Source organism: Heterocephalus glaber, unplaced genomic scaffold (genome assembly GCF_053883595.1).
Source record: "Heterocephalus glaber isolate CG9 unplaced genomic scaffold, H.glaber_assembly_v1.0 deba00001687, whole genome shotgun sequence".
NCBI classification, from domain to species: domain Eukaryota; kingdom Metazoa; phylum Chordata; class Mammalia; order Rodentia; family Bathyergidae; genus Heterocephalus; species Heterocephalus glaber.
In genome coordinates, this window is record NW_028258412.1 from 12,796,565 (window position 1) to 12,810,469 (window position 13,905).

The 13,905-nt window shown below is 38.1% G+C and overlaps 1 protein-coding gene across 1 annotated transcript in view; it reads left to right on the forward strand.

Moving 5' to 3' along the window:
- The window catches only part of Sppl3 (signal peptide peptidase like 3), a 129,470-nt gene that overhangs the window by 87,762 nt on the left and 27,803 nt on the right, over positions 1 to 13,905 (forward strand). The window contains exon 2 of the mRNA XM_004843647.4: positions 5,761 to 5,838. Coding sequence (XP_004843704.1) covers positions 5,761 to 5,838 — 78 coding nt within the window. The remainder of the gene's footprint in view (positions 1 to 5,760; positions 5,839 to 13,905) is intronic.

The following is a 13,905-nucleotide window of genomic DNA, read 5'->3' on the forward strand; positions in this document are numbered from 1 at the left end:
TGTATATCGTGAAGTTTTCTGTGTCTTAATTTTGCAGTAAAAGGGCAATAAGACAGTAGTTCTTAGGTATATAGTTGAGTTTTTTAAAAAGAGCAAGCTTTAAAAGAACCTTGTATGTTTCTGGATTTTGTAATGTATATATATTTTATACACATGAATTGTATCAAAGGATACACAGACCTGACTGATTGATTGATTGATTGATTGATTGATTGATTTTGGTACCGGGAATTGAACTTGGGACCTTGCGCTTGTGAGTCAGGCGCCAGAACCAGTGAGCAAATCCCTGGCCCCAACAGACTAGATAATAAGCTATGTGTACTTACAGAGAATGGGAATTCAAAGAGAGGAAGAGAATCCACGTGAATTATTTTTATAAAATTTTAAAAATGGTAGTGTTATTCAGATGAACACTGGCTAAAATTAAGTTCATGTTTGTAATTTATAATATATAATTTATATTTGTTGTTTGTTTTTTTGTTTTGCGATACTGGGGACTGAACCCAGGGGCGCTCTGCATTTGAGCTACATCCCCAGCCTTACTTATTTAGTTTTGAGATATGGTCTCACTAATTTCCCTAGGCTGGGCTAGAACTTGGATTCCTCCTTCCTCAGACTCCCTCAGTGCTTGGACGTTGTATAATTCTTTCTGTTAAAGGATTTTGTGTTAAAACTTCTGTAATAGTAGTTTGAATTGAAAAAATGTGATATTTGGTATAGTTCGCAGTATTGTTGTAACTTTTAGTAGTTTTATTATAAATTATAAAATAGCATGGCCTACATTAGGAATGAGCTTTTTTGCCAGATTTCCTTGTACATATTTATTTGAAAGCTGAAACAAAACTGTTCAGTCTAGGAAAAAGCCATTAAACATCAACATTTTTTCTGGAGTCATGCATTTATTTCTGCAGTGGATGATATCCTCCTTGCCAGGATACGAAGATGAGATCTGGCAGCCCCAGTCAGCCTCTTCATGTGGCACTTTGCACATTGTCACATCCTGATTTAGAAAAACAGACCACGAAGGAAACCAGTAACTTTAGCCATGCAAACTGTAGCACAGCACAGAGGCTGTATAGGGCAGGAGGAGATAGTTTTTAAAAAATTTAACCCCGACTTCTACAGGTCTTTAGTGATAAATTTCTGGGATGTCTCCATTGATTTGAAAAGTGTAGAAGAATAGTTAGACAATAGTATCAGACCTTAACATAGATACTCTTTGGGCAGTTTAGTTGTTTAATCTCCTTTTTAGGTAATGATAGTATACTTCAGGATACAAAGGATGTAACATCATGAAAAGAAGAGCTTCTCCCAAGAAAGCTGGCTTTGCTTTTTATAGCTCTAGAGTTTAGGAAAAAAAACTTTCAATAATTGCCTTTTTTAGAAACGTCCTAGCCCTTATTTATATGCAGAACTGCTCAGTTTCACCTTCAGTTAAATCTTAAAATTTAACTGCACCAAAATTTAACTAAAGCAAATGAAAACTATACTGACTACCAATTTTCATCAGTCAAATTGGTAAAAATTCAGTTTTTTATTCTGTTTTTTAAGATAGGGTCTTGCTATGTAGGGACTTGAGCTCACTGTGTAGCTCAGACTGGCCTTGAGTTCACAGTGATCCTCCTGCCTCAGCCCCCTAAGCACTGGGATTACAGGCATGCACCATGACATCCAGCTAAAACTTCAAAATTTGAACATAATGAGGAGACTTTGGGAAAAGGAACCTCTGATCCATTGCTGTTGAGAGTGCAAAATGCTATTACCTTTCTGGAGGCAGTTGACAACATCTATCACATTGGAGGTACATTTTCTCTTTAATCCAGCAGTCTCACTTTTAGCAACTTTATACAAATATAACATTTCATGTATGTGCAGGGTAGGTATAATTTACAAGAATGTTATAGAATTGTTTGTAACAGCAGAATCTTTGAGAACAACCCTAGTTCATCTATAAGGAACTTAGAGTATTTAAGACACACACAGTGCATTTTCACAGTGGAATATAATGCAGATATTTAAAAGAAAAAGGATGTTTTCCACATAGAGATCTCAAGGCTGTATTGTAAAAGGAGAGAAGGTGGATGTGGTGTACGCTCCCTATTATGTGAGAAATTGTTTGTATGTGCTTATATTGTATATTTACTCAGAAGGCTGTGTAAGTAAGTGGTTATCTGTTTACAAATGGTAGGTGGGGCAGAGGCAAAAACTAGATAGGAGAGAGACTTCTGTGTATACCTTTTTGTGACTTTTGATTTTTGTACCACATGAACATACCACTTCATCAGATTTTTATTTTAAAAAATATTTCTTCTGAACAGATCTTTTTTTCCAGAATTTTCAAAGGCATCCAAAGATTATGTCACAGCAAAAAACAAATTTAGAATAAAGAAATTGATTAATTCCATTTTCCTAATATGAAATGTGCTGCCTCAGGGATCCCTTGGTGGATGAGCCCATCTGCATACTCTCGTTGTCCAAAAGAGCACACGTTAGCCAGCCACAGTCTTTAGTCTAGAGACTAGCAAAGAGCCCAGGTGAACTTCTGACCCCTCTCCACTCCCCATAATTGAAATTTTAGAAAAAGATAGCTGTCCCCATGAAATGCTGTATTACAGAATTCTTGATGCAGAATGTATATATTATTGGTTATATTCATCTGCTTTTTCTCATAATTGTAACCAAATTTTTATACCATCTCACAGACTTTCCCATTGAGAGCAAAAGAGTCTTTGCCACTCTGAGGGTGTAGCTCAATGGTAAGACCTTTTGCCTACCATGTGTGAAGCCCTTGCTTGATTCCATCCCCAGCAAAAAGAAAGGGAGGGGAAAAAAAAGAAAGAGAGGGTGTCTTTTTTTTTTTTTTTTGGTGGTACTGGGGATCGAACTCAGGACTTTGCACTTGTGAGGCAGGCGCAGCACCACGCCACTGAGCTAAATCTCCGGCCCCAGGTGTCTTTTTTAAAAGAACATTTTTATTGTGGAAATTTTCATACACAAAAAGTAGAATACAACAGACTTCTTGTACCCATTGTCCTAGCTTAATAAAAAGCTGTTTTGTGCCTTGGGGGTCAGCTAGCCTACCTTTTTAATTTCCTTGACTATTTTAAATCTTATAATCCCGCCCCCATCCCCGCCTGTACTGGGGATCGAACTCAGGACCTTGCTCCTGCGAGGCAGATGCGGCGCCACTGGGCTAAATCCCTGGCCCTAAATCTTATAATTTTACTAGTTAAAAGATAAACTTAGGTAAAAAAAATTTTTTTAAGATAAACAGCTATGTTAAAATTTTAAGGCATATGAGTCAAACCAACTCATGAATGGAGGAAGGGGTTATCAGAATTCTACCAAGTGAGAAAAAATTTTTATGTACTATTTTTGGAGGCAAGACAAAATTTGACTGGTTAAAGTAGAAAGTCCCTACTTAGAGATTAATTGGTGGTTTCTGATAGGGTAATTTACTCTGAGTAGGGTTTCAGTTTGCTTTAATTAGAGCCACTTACCCTAGCAGCCTCCCAATTAAGTTTTGTAACCCATCCATAAGTACATGAGGATTTATCTATAATAACTAAGATCCAAAAAATGACATTATAGACCACAGCATCTTAACCATGAAAATTTACTGTATACCTTATTTTTGAAAGCTTAGAAGAAGCTTAACATCTTCTGCATTCATTTCTTTCCCCTAGATAATTTTCAGTAGGCATATCAAAAAGGGTTACACTTCTTCCATGTTCATAAAACACATTTTTTTTTTTGGTATCGGGGATCGAACTCAGGACCTTGCACTTGCAAGGCACGTACCAGGGATCGAACTGGGGACCTTGCGCTTGGGAGGCAGGTGCCACAACCACTGAGCTAAATCCCCGGCCCCATAAAACACATTTTTAAAAACTACTCTGTATATATTTCCCTAACTTCTAAGCTAGTTCTCATCTGACATCTGTCACTCCACTAACACTGTTCTGTTCTTGCCGAGATCATGAGTCCATGTCAAATTCAGGGGTCATTTGTTTTCATTCTGCCTGATCTTTGAGCAGCATTCAATGCAGAAGACCTCTGCATCCTAAAACAAACAATGAATGTTAACTGAGTATTTACTATCTTCTTTAGGGGGGAAGGGCAGTTGGGGATTGAACCCAGGGCCTTTTATTTTTTGAGACAGAATCTTACTAAATTGCTAAACTGCCCAGGTTGAACTCAAACTTGGAATCCTCTTGCCCCAGACTTCCAGAATGCTGGGAATTACAAACATGTGCCACCATGCTCAGTTCATTTGATTCTTTAACAACTCTTTTGAGTCTGATTATCTCCATTTTACAGATGAAAAAGCTAAATTTTAGAGAGGTTAAATAACCAGCCTCGCTTCTAGCAATGATTAAATTCAAGGGAGTCAGTTCATGCACCATTCAGTCTTACTGCATTTTGGAAATGCCTGCTATCCTGGATTTTCCTCCTTTTTCTCAGTTTCAGTTTGGTTTTCTTTGCAGCTCCTCTTCCTACCTGATCTTTAAATTTGGAAGTTTCTTGGTATTTGATCCTTGGTCCTCTTCCTACTGCTGTGAGGCATGATCGCCCACATCTATGGCTTGAGTTATGTAGAAAGTGATGATCTTCACCTGTGTAGAAGGTTATGCGCTCCCAGCAGGTAGGTTTAGCTCAGAGCTATATCCAGTTGTCTCTTCATTCACAACTTAACTATGAATCTTTTCCTCCTGTGTTCCCCTTTCTTTTTCTTTGCTAAGTGAAACAGACAGATGTTTAGTAGAAATCTAGGAATCATCCCTCTAATTCCTCCATTTCCTAGTTCCTATAAACAGTCACCAGGTCCTGATTATTATTATGTCTTACATGTCTCTGTGTCATCTATTTTCCTAGGAAAGTTCTTCCCATGCCATTCTTAGAAAGAATCCACCTAGTAAACATTTTTCATAGAACCCTGTACTTGTCTTTCTCCCCTTTGTAATACTTTGTACAATTATGTTCACTTGGGTTAATTTTTATTTTCATTTCATTAGAAAAAATTTTGTGGCAAGAACCAAGGAAGGTACTGTTACTTGTGTTACCCCAGTAACTAGCAAAGTGCCTGGAATGTGGACATCATTAAATATTTGCTGAATTAAAAAACAGATGAAGAGATGTATTTTGCCATAGGATGGGCGGTGTGAAGGATGAGCTCATGGAGATAGACCTGAAAAAAGGTCTGTGATAGTCAGAGCCATAGGGAAGGAGCTGTGGGACTGGGAGATATAGAGTGGAAGTGGTGTGGAAATTGCACCATTCATTGACTCTTGTCAGGAGTGAAAAGTAAGAAAAGTGGGCGTCAAGAATACAGTTATTTCTTGAGAAGATCAGGTATGAAGGGAAGAATAATGACTAGTTTTAGACCTGCTAGCTTTGGAAAATCAACAGAATAATAGAAAAATAGAAATGGAATTTAAGTAAAATACTTTTAGTCAATTCTAATGTAAACTGATAAAAATTTAACTGTTAAGATTTTTTTGTCATGGGTGTAGATTTGGTAACTATTTTAATGCTTTTAAAATTTGGGAGATGTTATAAATATACATTGCGCATCACACACAGATGGATCATTAACTGTAAACTCATCAATGTATTCCTTGTGTTAAACCAGCAAGTTCCCTTTTAATTATTACTTCCTAATGCTAATTTATACTTTTTTCTTAAAGACATAGACTGTAAAGTAAGTTCTATGAGGACTTGCTGCATGTGATTTAATTTTTTTTCCTCTTATTTCTCTAGGGCCTATTCCTTGGTGGATTCCAGTCAAGTGTCTACATTTCTGATATCCATTCTTCTTATAGTCTATGGTAGTTTCAGGTAAGATGTTCTCAAAATGGGGCTGATTTCAATTGGAGGCAGAAGAAGCATTACTCTGAAAGTGTTGGCACCAAAACTATTCTGCAAAGAGAAACAGGACTGTGGCAGATTTGAGTTAGAATGTAATAAATCTCATTTATTATTTAGTTTGCTGCTGTTAAACACTTTGGCTTTGTTTATGACTTTAGCATATTAATGCAAACATGCAAAAATGAATTGCCTAAAGTTCTGTTCTGAAAATAATGACTCAACTAAGAGCACTGATTATTGAGACAATTACAGAGAGGTTTTTTTGGTTGGGGGGGGCGGTTGAGACAGGATCTCACTATGTAGCTCAGGCTGTCCTTGAACTCACTATGTAACCAATTGTGGCTGCCTGCTTCCACTTAGCATAATGTTTCTGATGTTAATACACATCCAAATATTGCTCAATATTACCCACCTTTGTTTTTCTGTTCATCAGTTGATAGATATTTGGGCTATATCTACTTTCTGGTTTTTATAAATAACGCTGTTGTGAACCTTTATGTACAAGTTTTGATGTGGGTGTGTATGTTTTAATTTCTCTTCAGTAGATAACCTAGTACTGAAATTGCTAGATCATATGGTAACTCAAGTTAAACATTTTAAGAAGTATCACTGTTTTCCAAAGCACCTGCAGTATTAACATTCCCACCAGCAATGTGTGAGGGTTCCAGTTTCTCCACATCCTAGTCAACACTTGTTATTATCTGTCATTTTGACTATAGCTGTACTATTATAGTGGGTATAAAATGCTATCTCTTTGTAGCTTGATTTGCATTTCTTTAATAACTGTCATTTTCATGTGTTTTATCTTTTTATATTTATGAAGACACATCCTTTATCATATTAATGCTTGTAAAAACACTTCCTACTATTCTAGATAGGTAAGTTAATTGGATAACTTGTAGGCAGTTAGAGCTGGTGGAGGAGTTAATATTAGCATTATAAAAAGAAAAAGTACTGCACCCACTTATTTCCCCTGGGAATAAATAGTAGTGATTGATATTCTAAATAGATATCAGTCTCCCTAGCCCATTTCCTTTTTGCTATGTGACTTGTTTTCCCACTTAATCAATATTACCCTGGGTGACTGTACTTGTGTTTTGTTTTGTTTTGTTTTGGTACCGGGGATAGAACTCAGGACCTTTCGCTTGCAAGGCAGGTGCTGGAACCACTGAGCTAAATCCCCAGCCCCTGTACTTGTAATCTTATTGGTTAATCATGTTTTTGTCCCACTTTGTCCCTGTCTCACCTCGTGGCTTTGCCCTATAAAACACCTTTTTAAAGCAGGGTGGGTGGGTACCCCACAACCACTTTCTGGTCCCCCTTCTGTCTCTTAGACAGAAGAGATCTTTCTTTCAATAAATTTTTCCTACTCTTAACCTCCGTTGTTCCTAGAATTCATTCTTCAGTTTTAGAGAACATGAATTCATGCTTTGGATATCGAGTAGTCTGGAAGTTATATTTCCCTTGTTTGGATTATTTTTGCATATTTGGATTATTTGGTGCCCTATATCACTAATAAAAGGATTTGTCCTTTTATTTTCCTGAGTTTGTAATTAATACTTCCTGATGGATTGATCTTCATAAAATACCCTTCCTTGGCTCTTGTATAACAGTTTCTATTTTAATGTCTTCCTTGATGTTAGTACACCCAGGTTCTCTTCCGGGTCTATTGTGGTTACATATGGAAAGATTTTTAATGACTAATTCTGTTTCTTACAGAACTAGATTTTCTATTCTTAGTCTGTTTTGGTAATTTTTACTATCTAGGATTTACCCATTTCCTCCAAATTGTCTTAAGTTGTTGGCATCAATGTGTTCTTATTATTCCTTTATAATCCATCCAATTTTGAATGGTCAGTAGTAATGTTCCCTCTTTCATTTTTTATTTTAGTTTTTTTTTTTCTTGATCAGTCTAGGTAAATGTCAATTTTGTTGATCACATCAAAGTGACCTTTTATTTCACTGAAGCCTCTCTCTTTTAACATAGGCATTTAAAACCACCACACATTTTCCTTTAAGTATTGCTTAGCTGCATCTCATAAATTTTGGTACATTTACTATCCCTTGACTGAGCTTTGCAAAGCTTCCTTTATTACTTGAAGCTCACCTCTATCTCTCCCCTTTACAGCTGATCAGAAAAAATACATACAGATACAGCATACTTACTCATAATCAGTGTGTTCCAGAAGACAAACCTATAGAAAAATACTAACACAAAGAGAAACTGAAAACTGGACAAAGAAAAACAATGGAACAGGGCTGTTGTGATGGCATATAGACCCAGGAATTATACTATGGACTGGTTTAAAATTTCTTAGATACCTTGAAACTGGTAAGACACTTGACATTCTGTCCCATCAGGATTTGTGTGTTGTAAACAAAGAAATAACAGGTTAGAAATTGATCCAAAAGAAAGATGCAGGTGTTTGGGGTGTCAGGGTGGGGGTAGCTCCTGAGGATTGAACCAAGGCCCTTCATTCTTAGCTACATCCCCAGCTGTTTCTTTTTTTTTTTTAAGACAAGCTCTGCTGGATCACTAAGATGCCCAGTCTGGGCTCAAACTTGTGATCCTCCTGCCTCAGTCTCCCAGGGTGCTGGGGTTACAGGCTTGCTCCTCTAGCCTAGCTAGAAGACACACTATACTTGTTACATTCCTTCTCTATCTCACTCTTTGCCTCACCCTTCTTCCCTCCTTCCTTCTCTCTCTCCCCCCTCACTGTCTCTTATTCTATCTCCCTCCCTCTCACTATTAGGATTAAAAAAAAACAACAAAAGGAATTCTTAAAATGTTATGGTACAGTTCTCCATTTTATCTGTCATCTCGTTTTTTCAGTGCACTCAGTTATCAGAATTCAAATGTATAAACAAGTATAACTTCCAGTAAACTAAAATTTTCACCTTCATTTTGCTTCCTCTATTCAAAAGAATTTTGGGCCATTTACTACGGTTTACAAGTTGTGATACAATAAACTAAATTAAAAACGGGCCAAAGAAAAGTATGGGTGGAGACAAAACAGAGCCAAAAATAAATCCAAAAATATATACCATGATACTCGTAACCGCACTCCTTGTGGTTTATAAATACTGTAGTAAGCTTTCTAGCAGCCAACTGTAGGAAAAAAGGAAGAAATTTAAATCTTTAGTCCCCTTAGATAAAAAGAATTTGAATCCAGTTGTTTAGGTGAATTATAACTGTTCTTGGTCTGAAGATCAGACAGTCATTTATCTCAAAAACCAACATAAAAATAACATCATTTCATAGCCTGGAGGTACACAGCAGGCAATAGGAAGTTGTGATTCCTGACCATTTTACTGCTAAGTGTGGCCTGTTGTTATATTTTATACTATCTGGAGAAGAGATTGGTTAATTAACTCTTCCAACTGGTTGTTCTTGAATGTTGATCTCTTAATAACAGGCAGCTGTCCAGACATGTAGTCTGTTGCCAGGTGAATATTGACATTGTCTTTTCTTCTTCCTCTTCCTCCTCCTTTTCCTCCCTGCCCTTCTCCCTCCTCCTCTTTTCTTTTCCAGTACTGGGGATTGAACCTAGGGAGCACTGAGTTACATCCTTGGTCCTTTTGTCTCTTTTTATTTTGAGACATAGTTTGAGGGTGAATTGAGCCACTTAGTGAAACTATCAACACTTGTGCCTCAGCCTCACAAATAGATGGGATTATAGGTTTGCGCCCCCACATCCAGCCAGACTTCCTTGTCTTAACTGTACTCACAGCACATTTGTGATTTATCAGAACCAGGGAGCCCAACAAGGCTTAAGTAAGTATAAGCCTCTGTTTCCCCTTATCTTGAGGCAAGCAATGCAAGTTCTCAAAGGCTGGCCAAGGAGTTTGCTCATAAAATCCTTTTGAGTCCAGTTTAGTACATAACAAAATGAGTAGTTATGGTCTTAAAGTTTTATTCCTAGTCAGAGGGTATAGCTCTGAGGCAGAGCATTTGCCTAGCATACTTGAGGACCTTGCCTTTCATCCCCAACACTTCAAGAAAAAGAAGATAAATTAAATCTGGACTATACAGCATAGTGTCCGACAATATGAGCTCAGTAATGGTTAGCTGCTATTAGTTTCATCCTCAGCACTCTCAGCTCCTTAGATCATCTCTTCTTACCCAAGTTCTTAGTAGCTAAATTTTAATATAGGTTTTATGTATGCACAATAATTGGAAATTTGTTTACATCCTTTAAATTGACCTCATACTACTTTCTGTTCAGTCTTGGTCAATGAAAAGAAAAATTTAAATAGCATATAATGTGCTGTGATGTGTTGGATTGTTTTTTCTGTGATGTAGATTGTGATGAAACAGCCATAGCTCGAGTCCCTCTGTTGGTCATTTAAACATTCATTTTAGTAATCCAGACTTGCTGCTTGTTAAGCACATAGCCAAGGTACAATTTGGATGAAAGTGCAGTAATACCATTAAGACGTGTTAATATCATACTGTATGTTACTGGGTAGCAATGATAATAAATTATGATTGTGGGGCAGGTTAGGGGGTAGGTTATCCTGTAAAGACAGTATAGACTCTTGTAGGTCTAGTCAAGCCGCTTGTAGAGTTAATAAATTACCAAGTAAGCTGGGATAAAGGCCCATAATTTTAAATGGTCCTGAGTGGCTCTGAAGGGACAGTCTTCTGCAAAGGTATTATTCAAACAGCTTCAGTTTGCCATCAGCTGTGCAGTGTAGGTCATGTTACTGAACCCCAGTTACACTGGCCTGGGATCTGCTACACCTGCCCCCAAGATCTAATTTTTATGGCTGAAAGATATGACTCTTCCCAGCATGAACTACATTTAGCCAGATTTCTGTTTTGTGCAGTGGTGATGTGTGCCTCCTTTTAATGATCAGACAAGGCATGGTTTTACCTGAGCTTGTTTGAAGCATTGAGAAAATCAAAGTCAGCCTCTGGTTAAAGACCTAGTAAAAGTGTCCCCTGCTTCCCCATAAGACCTCATTTTCTTGCCTGAGACTTTCCTATCTCTGCAGCAGCTCTTGTCAACTGGCTGTAAGAAAATGAATCAGCCAGAACAGGTTTTACGCTAACCATAACCACCTAGTACTATATTTAAAAAGAGGGGAAACTTTTACCTTAAAGTAGCCAGAGTGGAGTTTTTAGTAGTCCTCAGCTAATAACAAATTGGAGTTATATAGCCCTTCAGCAACATAATACCAACAGGAAGAATAGGAGAAACCAACAGACTATAATAGCTAAACCCCAGAGTGGAGATTCTTCAAAGTTTACCCTGCTATCCCCAAATTCTGAGAGGCAAAGTAGGCCTCTCAGAGTTGTTCGTGTGCTCTCTCCTTTCTTCTTCCTCTTCCTCTTTCTCCTCCTCCATTATTATTACTATTATTATATTATTATTATTATTATTATTATTATTATATCCTTAAGTGAATTTGAAGTCTTTCCAAAGCATGGCTACCAGGAAGAAGCAGTTCTGTTGATTCCAGACAGGTTCCCATGAAATGCATCACCAGTCCTAGACATTAGGTCTGCCATCGGAAACTGTAGTTTAAAAAACCATAGAGGCTGGGCGTGGTGGCACACATTTATAATCCCAGCACTAGGGAGGCTGAGGCAGGAGGATTGCTGCGAGTTGGAAGCCATCGTGAACTACACGTTAAGACTGTCTGAAAAAGGCAATCATGGTCCCTGGTCCCCCAAAAAAATATCAATCATGAGCCGGGGACATAGCTCAGTGGCACCATGCCTGCCTGGCAAGCACAAAGTCCTGAGGTAGGAGCAGTTAGTGTATTTTTTTGTTCCCTGTCAAAGTGTCTCCCTTTAATGGGTAAAAAAATATAAGGCCCCAGATATATACAAGATGACCTTTGTAAAATCCAGAGCTTTTTTTAAAATTAAAAATCCCCAGGAAAGCTAATGCATCAGAATCCTGACCATATTCCAGTAGACTAGGTTTAAGAAGTCAGTCACAACTGAACATAACCTGTCCTTTAGTCCTGTTAGGGGAATTGTCACCCAGTGGGGCTGCCCTCCAATGGAACAGTTTGCTAATTACTAATTAGCTAAATTTATAGGGTACCAGCTTGAAAGACACCTGACAAGTCTATACCCCACAGGTTAGCCCAGTCACCCATTCTTTCTTTCCCTCCCTTCTCCATTCCTGTCCAGACCAGCTTCAAGCTCACATTCCTCTTCTTGGCCTCCTGCATACCTGGGATTACAGGACATCCTTGTAATTGAAGATATTGCCAGTTGGGGCTAGCAACAGAAATAAGGGAGTTTTACCATCTAGGATCAGACTGTCATAGCTGAGGGTCAGATCTCTTGAACCAACCTGGCAAGAGGATTTGAATGAAAGGGGTGGGAAAACAAGCACATTTTCAGTGTGACTAAAGCCCTGAAAGTTTAGCGAAGAACCCCTTCCAGGAAGGGTTCTAATCTCTTCAGGATAGCATCCCACTACTCTCCTAAAAATAGATAAAACTTGCTAGTGCTCTGGTTCCCCCCAGGGACTTTTTAAACATATGAACAGGGATGAAAAGAGGCTTCTTCTCTTTAAAATCTGCTCAGTTTGGGACTTACTTAAAAGAACAATCTAGAGGCACTTCTGCTTCCAGCCAAGATGGTGTTACAGGGACTGGATTATCATTCCACCTGAAACCCTCCACTCCCCTAAAAAACCACATACATGTAAAGCAGTAATTTTCAAGATGCTGTTTGTCAGACAGCAGAGGACAGTGATCCTGACTGAGGTCATGATGCAAGGAGGGAGATTCCCTGAGGGGATGGAGAGACCAAGGCAGCTGAATAGAACCAAAAAAACAAGCTGCAAAGAAAAAAAGGAAACCCCCAGAAATCTGCAGACAGGCCCCTGAGCTTTCATCAGAGTATCTGGAGTATTGATCATTGGATGGGTGTGAAGAAATTACCTCATGTAGAAGAAAAAATAACGTGAAAGGATTAGAAAGAGGAGTACCTAGTCCCACTGGCCAGATCCCAACATTTATGCATCACGTGACAGTGATTATATGTGACAGTGTTTACAGTACTCAGAAGAGCACTCTTTTTCAATTACCTAATCATAAAAGCAAGACCTGAGCAACTTAAACTATTTCGGTATAACTAACAGCATCCCAGATAAATGTAAAATACGGAAATATTAAAATACTGAGTAGCCAGGGGGCCGGGTATTTAGCTCAGTGGTTCCGCCGCCTGCCTCGCAAGTGCAAGGTCCTGAGTTCGATCCCCATACACACCAAAAAAAAAATTGAGCAGCCAATAGGAGTATAAAAATATTGAGACAAGGTAAAATTCACAATATCTGGCATATAACCAAGATTGCCAGACAAAGAAGAAGGGAGGCATGACCTATGATGAGAATAATCAAAACTTAGAACTGACACAGATGTTAGAATCAGAGAAGTGCACCAAAACAGATACACAGCAGTATTCTGCAAGTACAAAAAAACTTAGAAAAGTACATGGAAGATACAAAAAGGATCCAAATCAGATTTACAGAAATAAAAATGACACACACCTTTCAGTACCGGGGGTTGAACCTTGGGCCTCCTCACTGAGCTGCATCCTCGTCCCTTTTTAAACTTCATTTTCAGATAGGATCTCCCTATCCTTGCTTGCAATTCTCCTGCCTCTTCCTCCCAAAATTCTCTTTGGTATTAACAGGCATTTGCTACCTTGCCTGGCTGATTTTGTCTATGATTTAAAGAAACAAAAACAACATTGGAGGGGATTATTGGTAACTAAACATAATAAAAGAAAACATTGGTGAACTTGAAGGCATAGCAGTACAATGTATGGGAAGGAAATACAGAAAAGAGAATCCAAAAGAGAATCATTGAGCTGTCTTTGAACATCAAACAGAAACCTCTAGTGGCCTAATGTATGGGTAATTGTAGTTTTTGAAAGTGGAGAACAAAGGGAGGTAGAGAAAAATAATTGAAGAAATCATGGCCAGATTTTTCCAAATTTGTTGAAAACTATAGCCACAACCCCAAGAAACCCTATAAACCCCAGGCACAAGAAACATGAAAAAAACA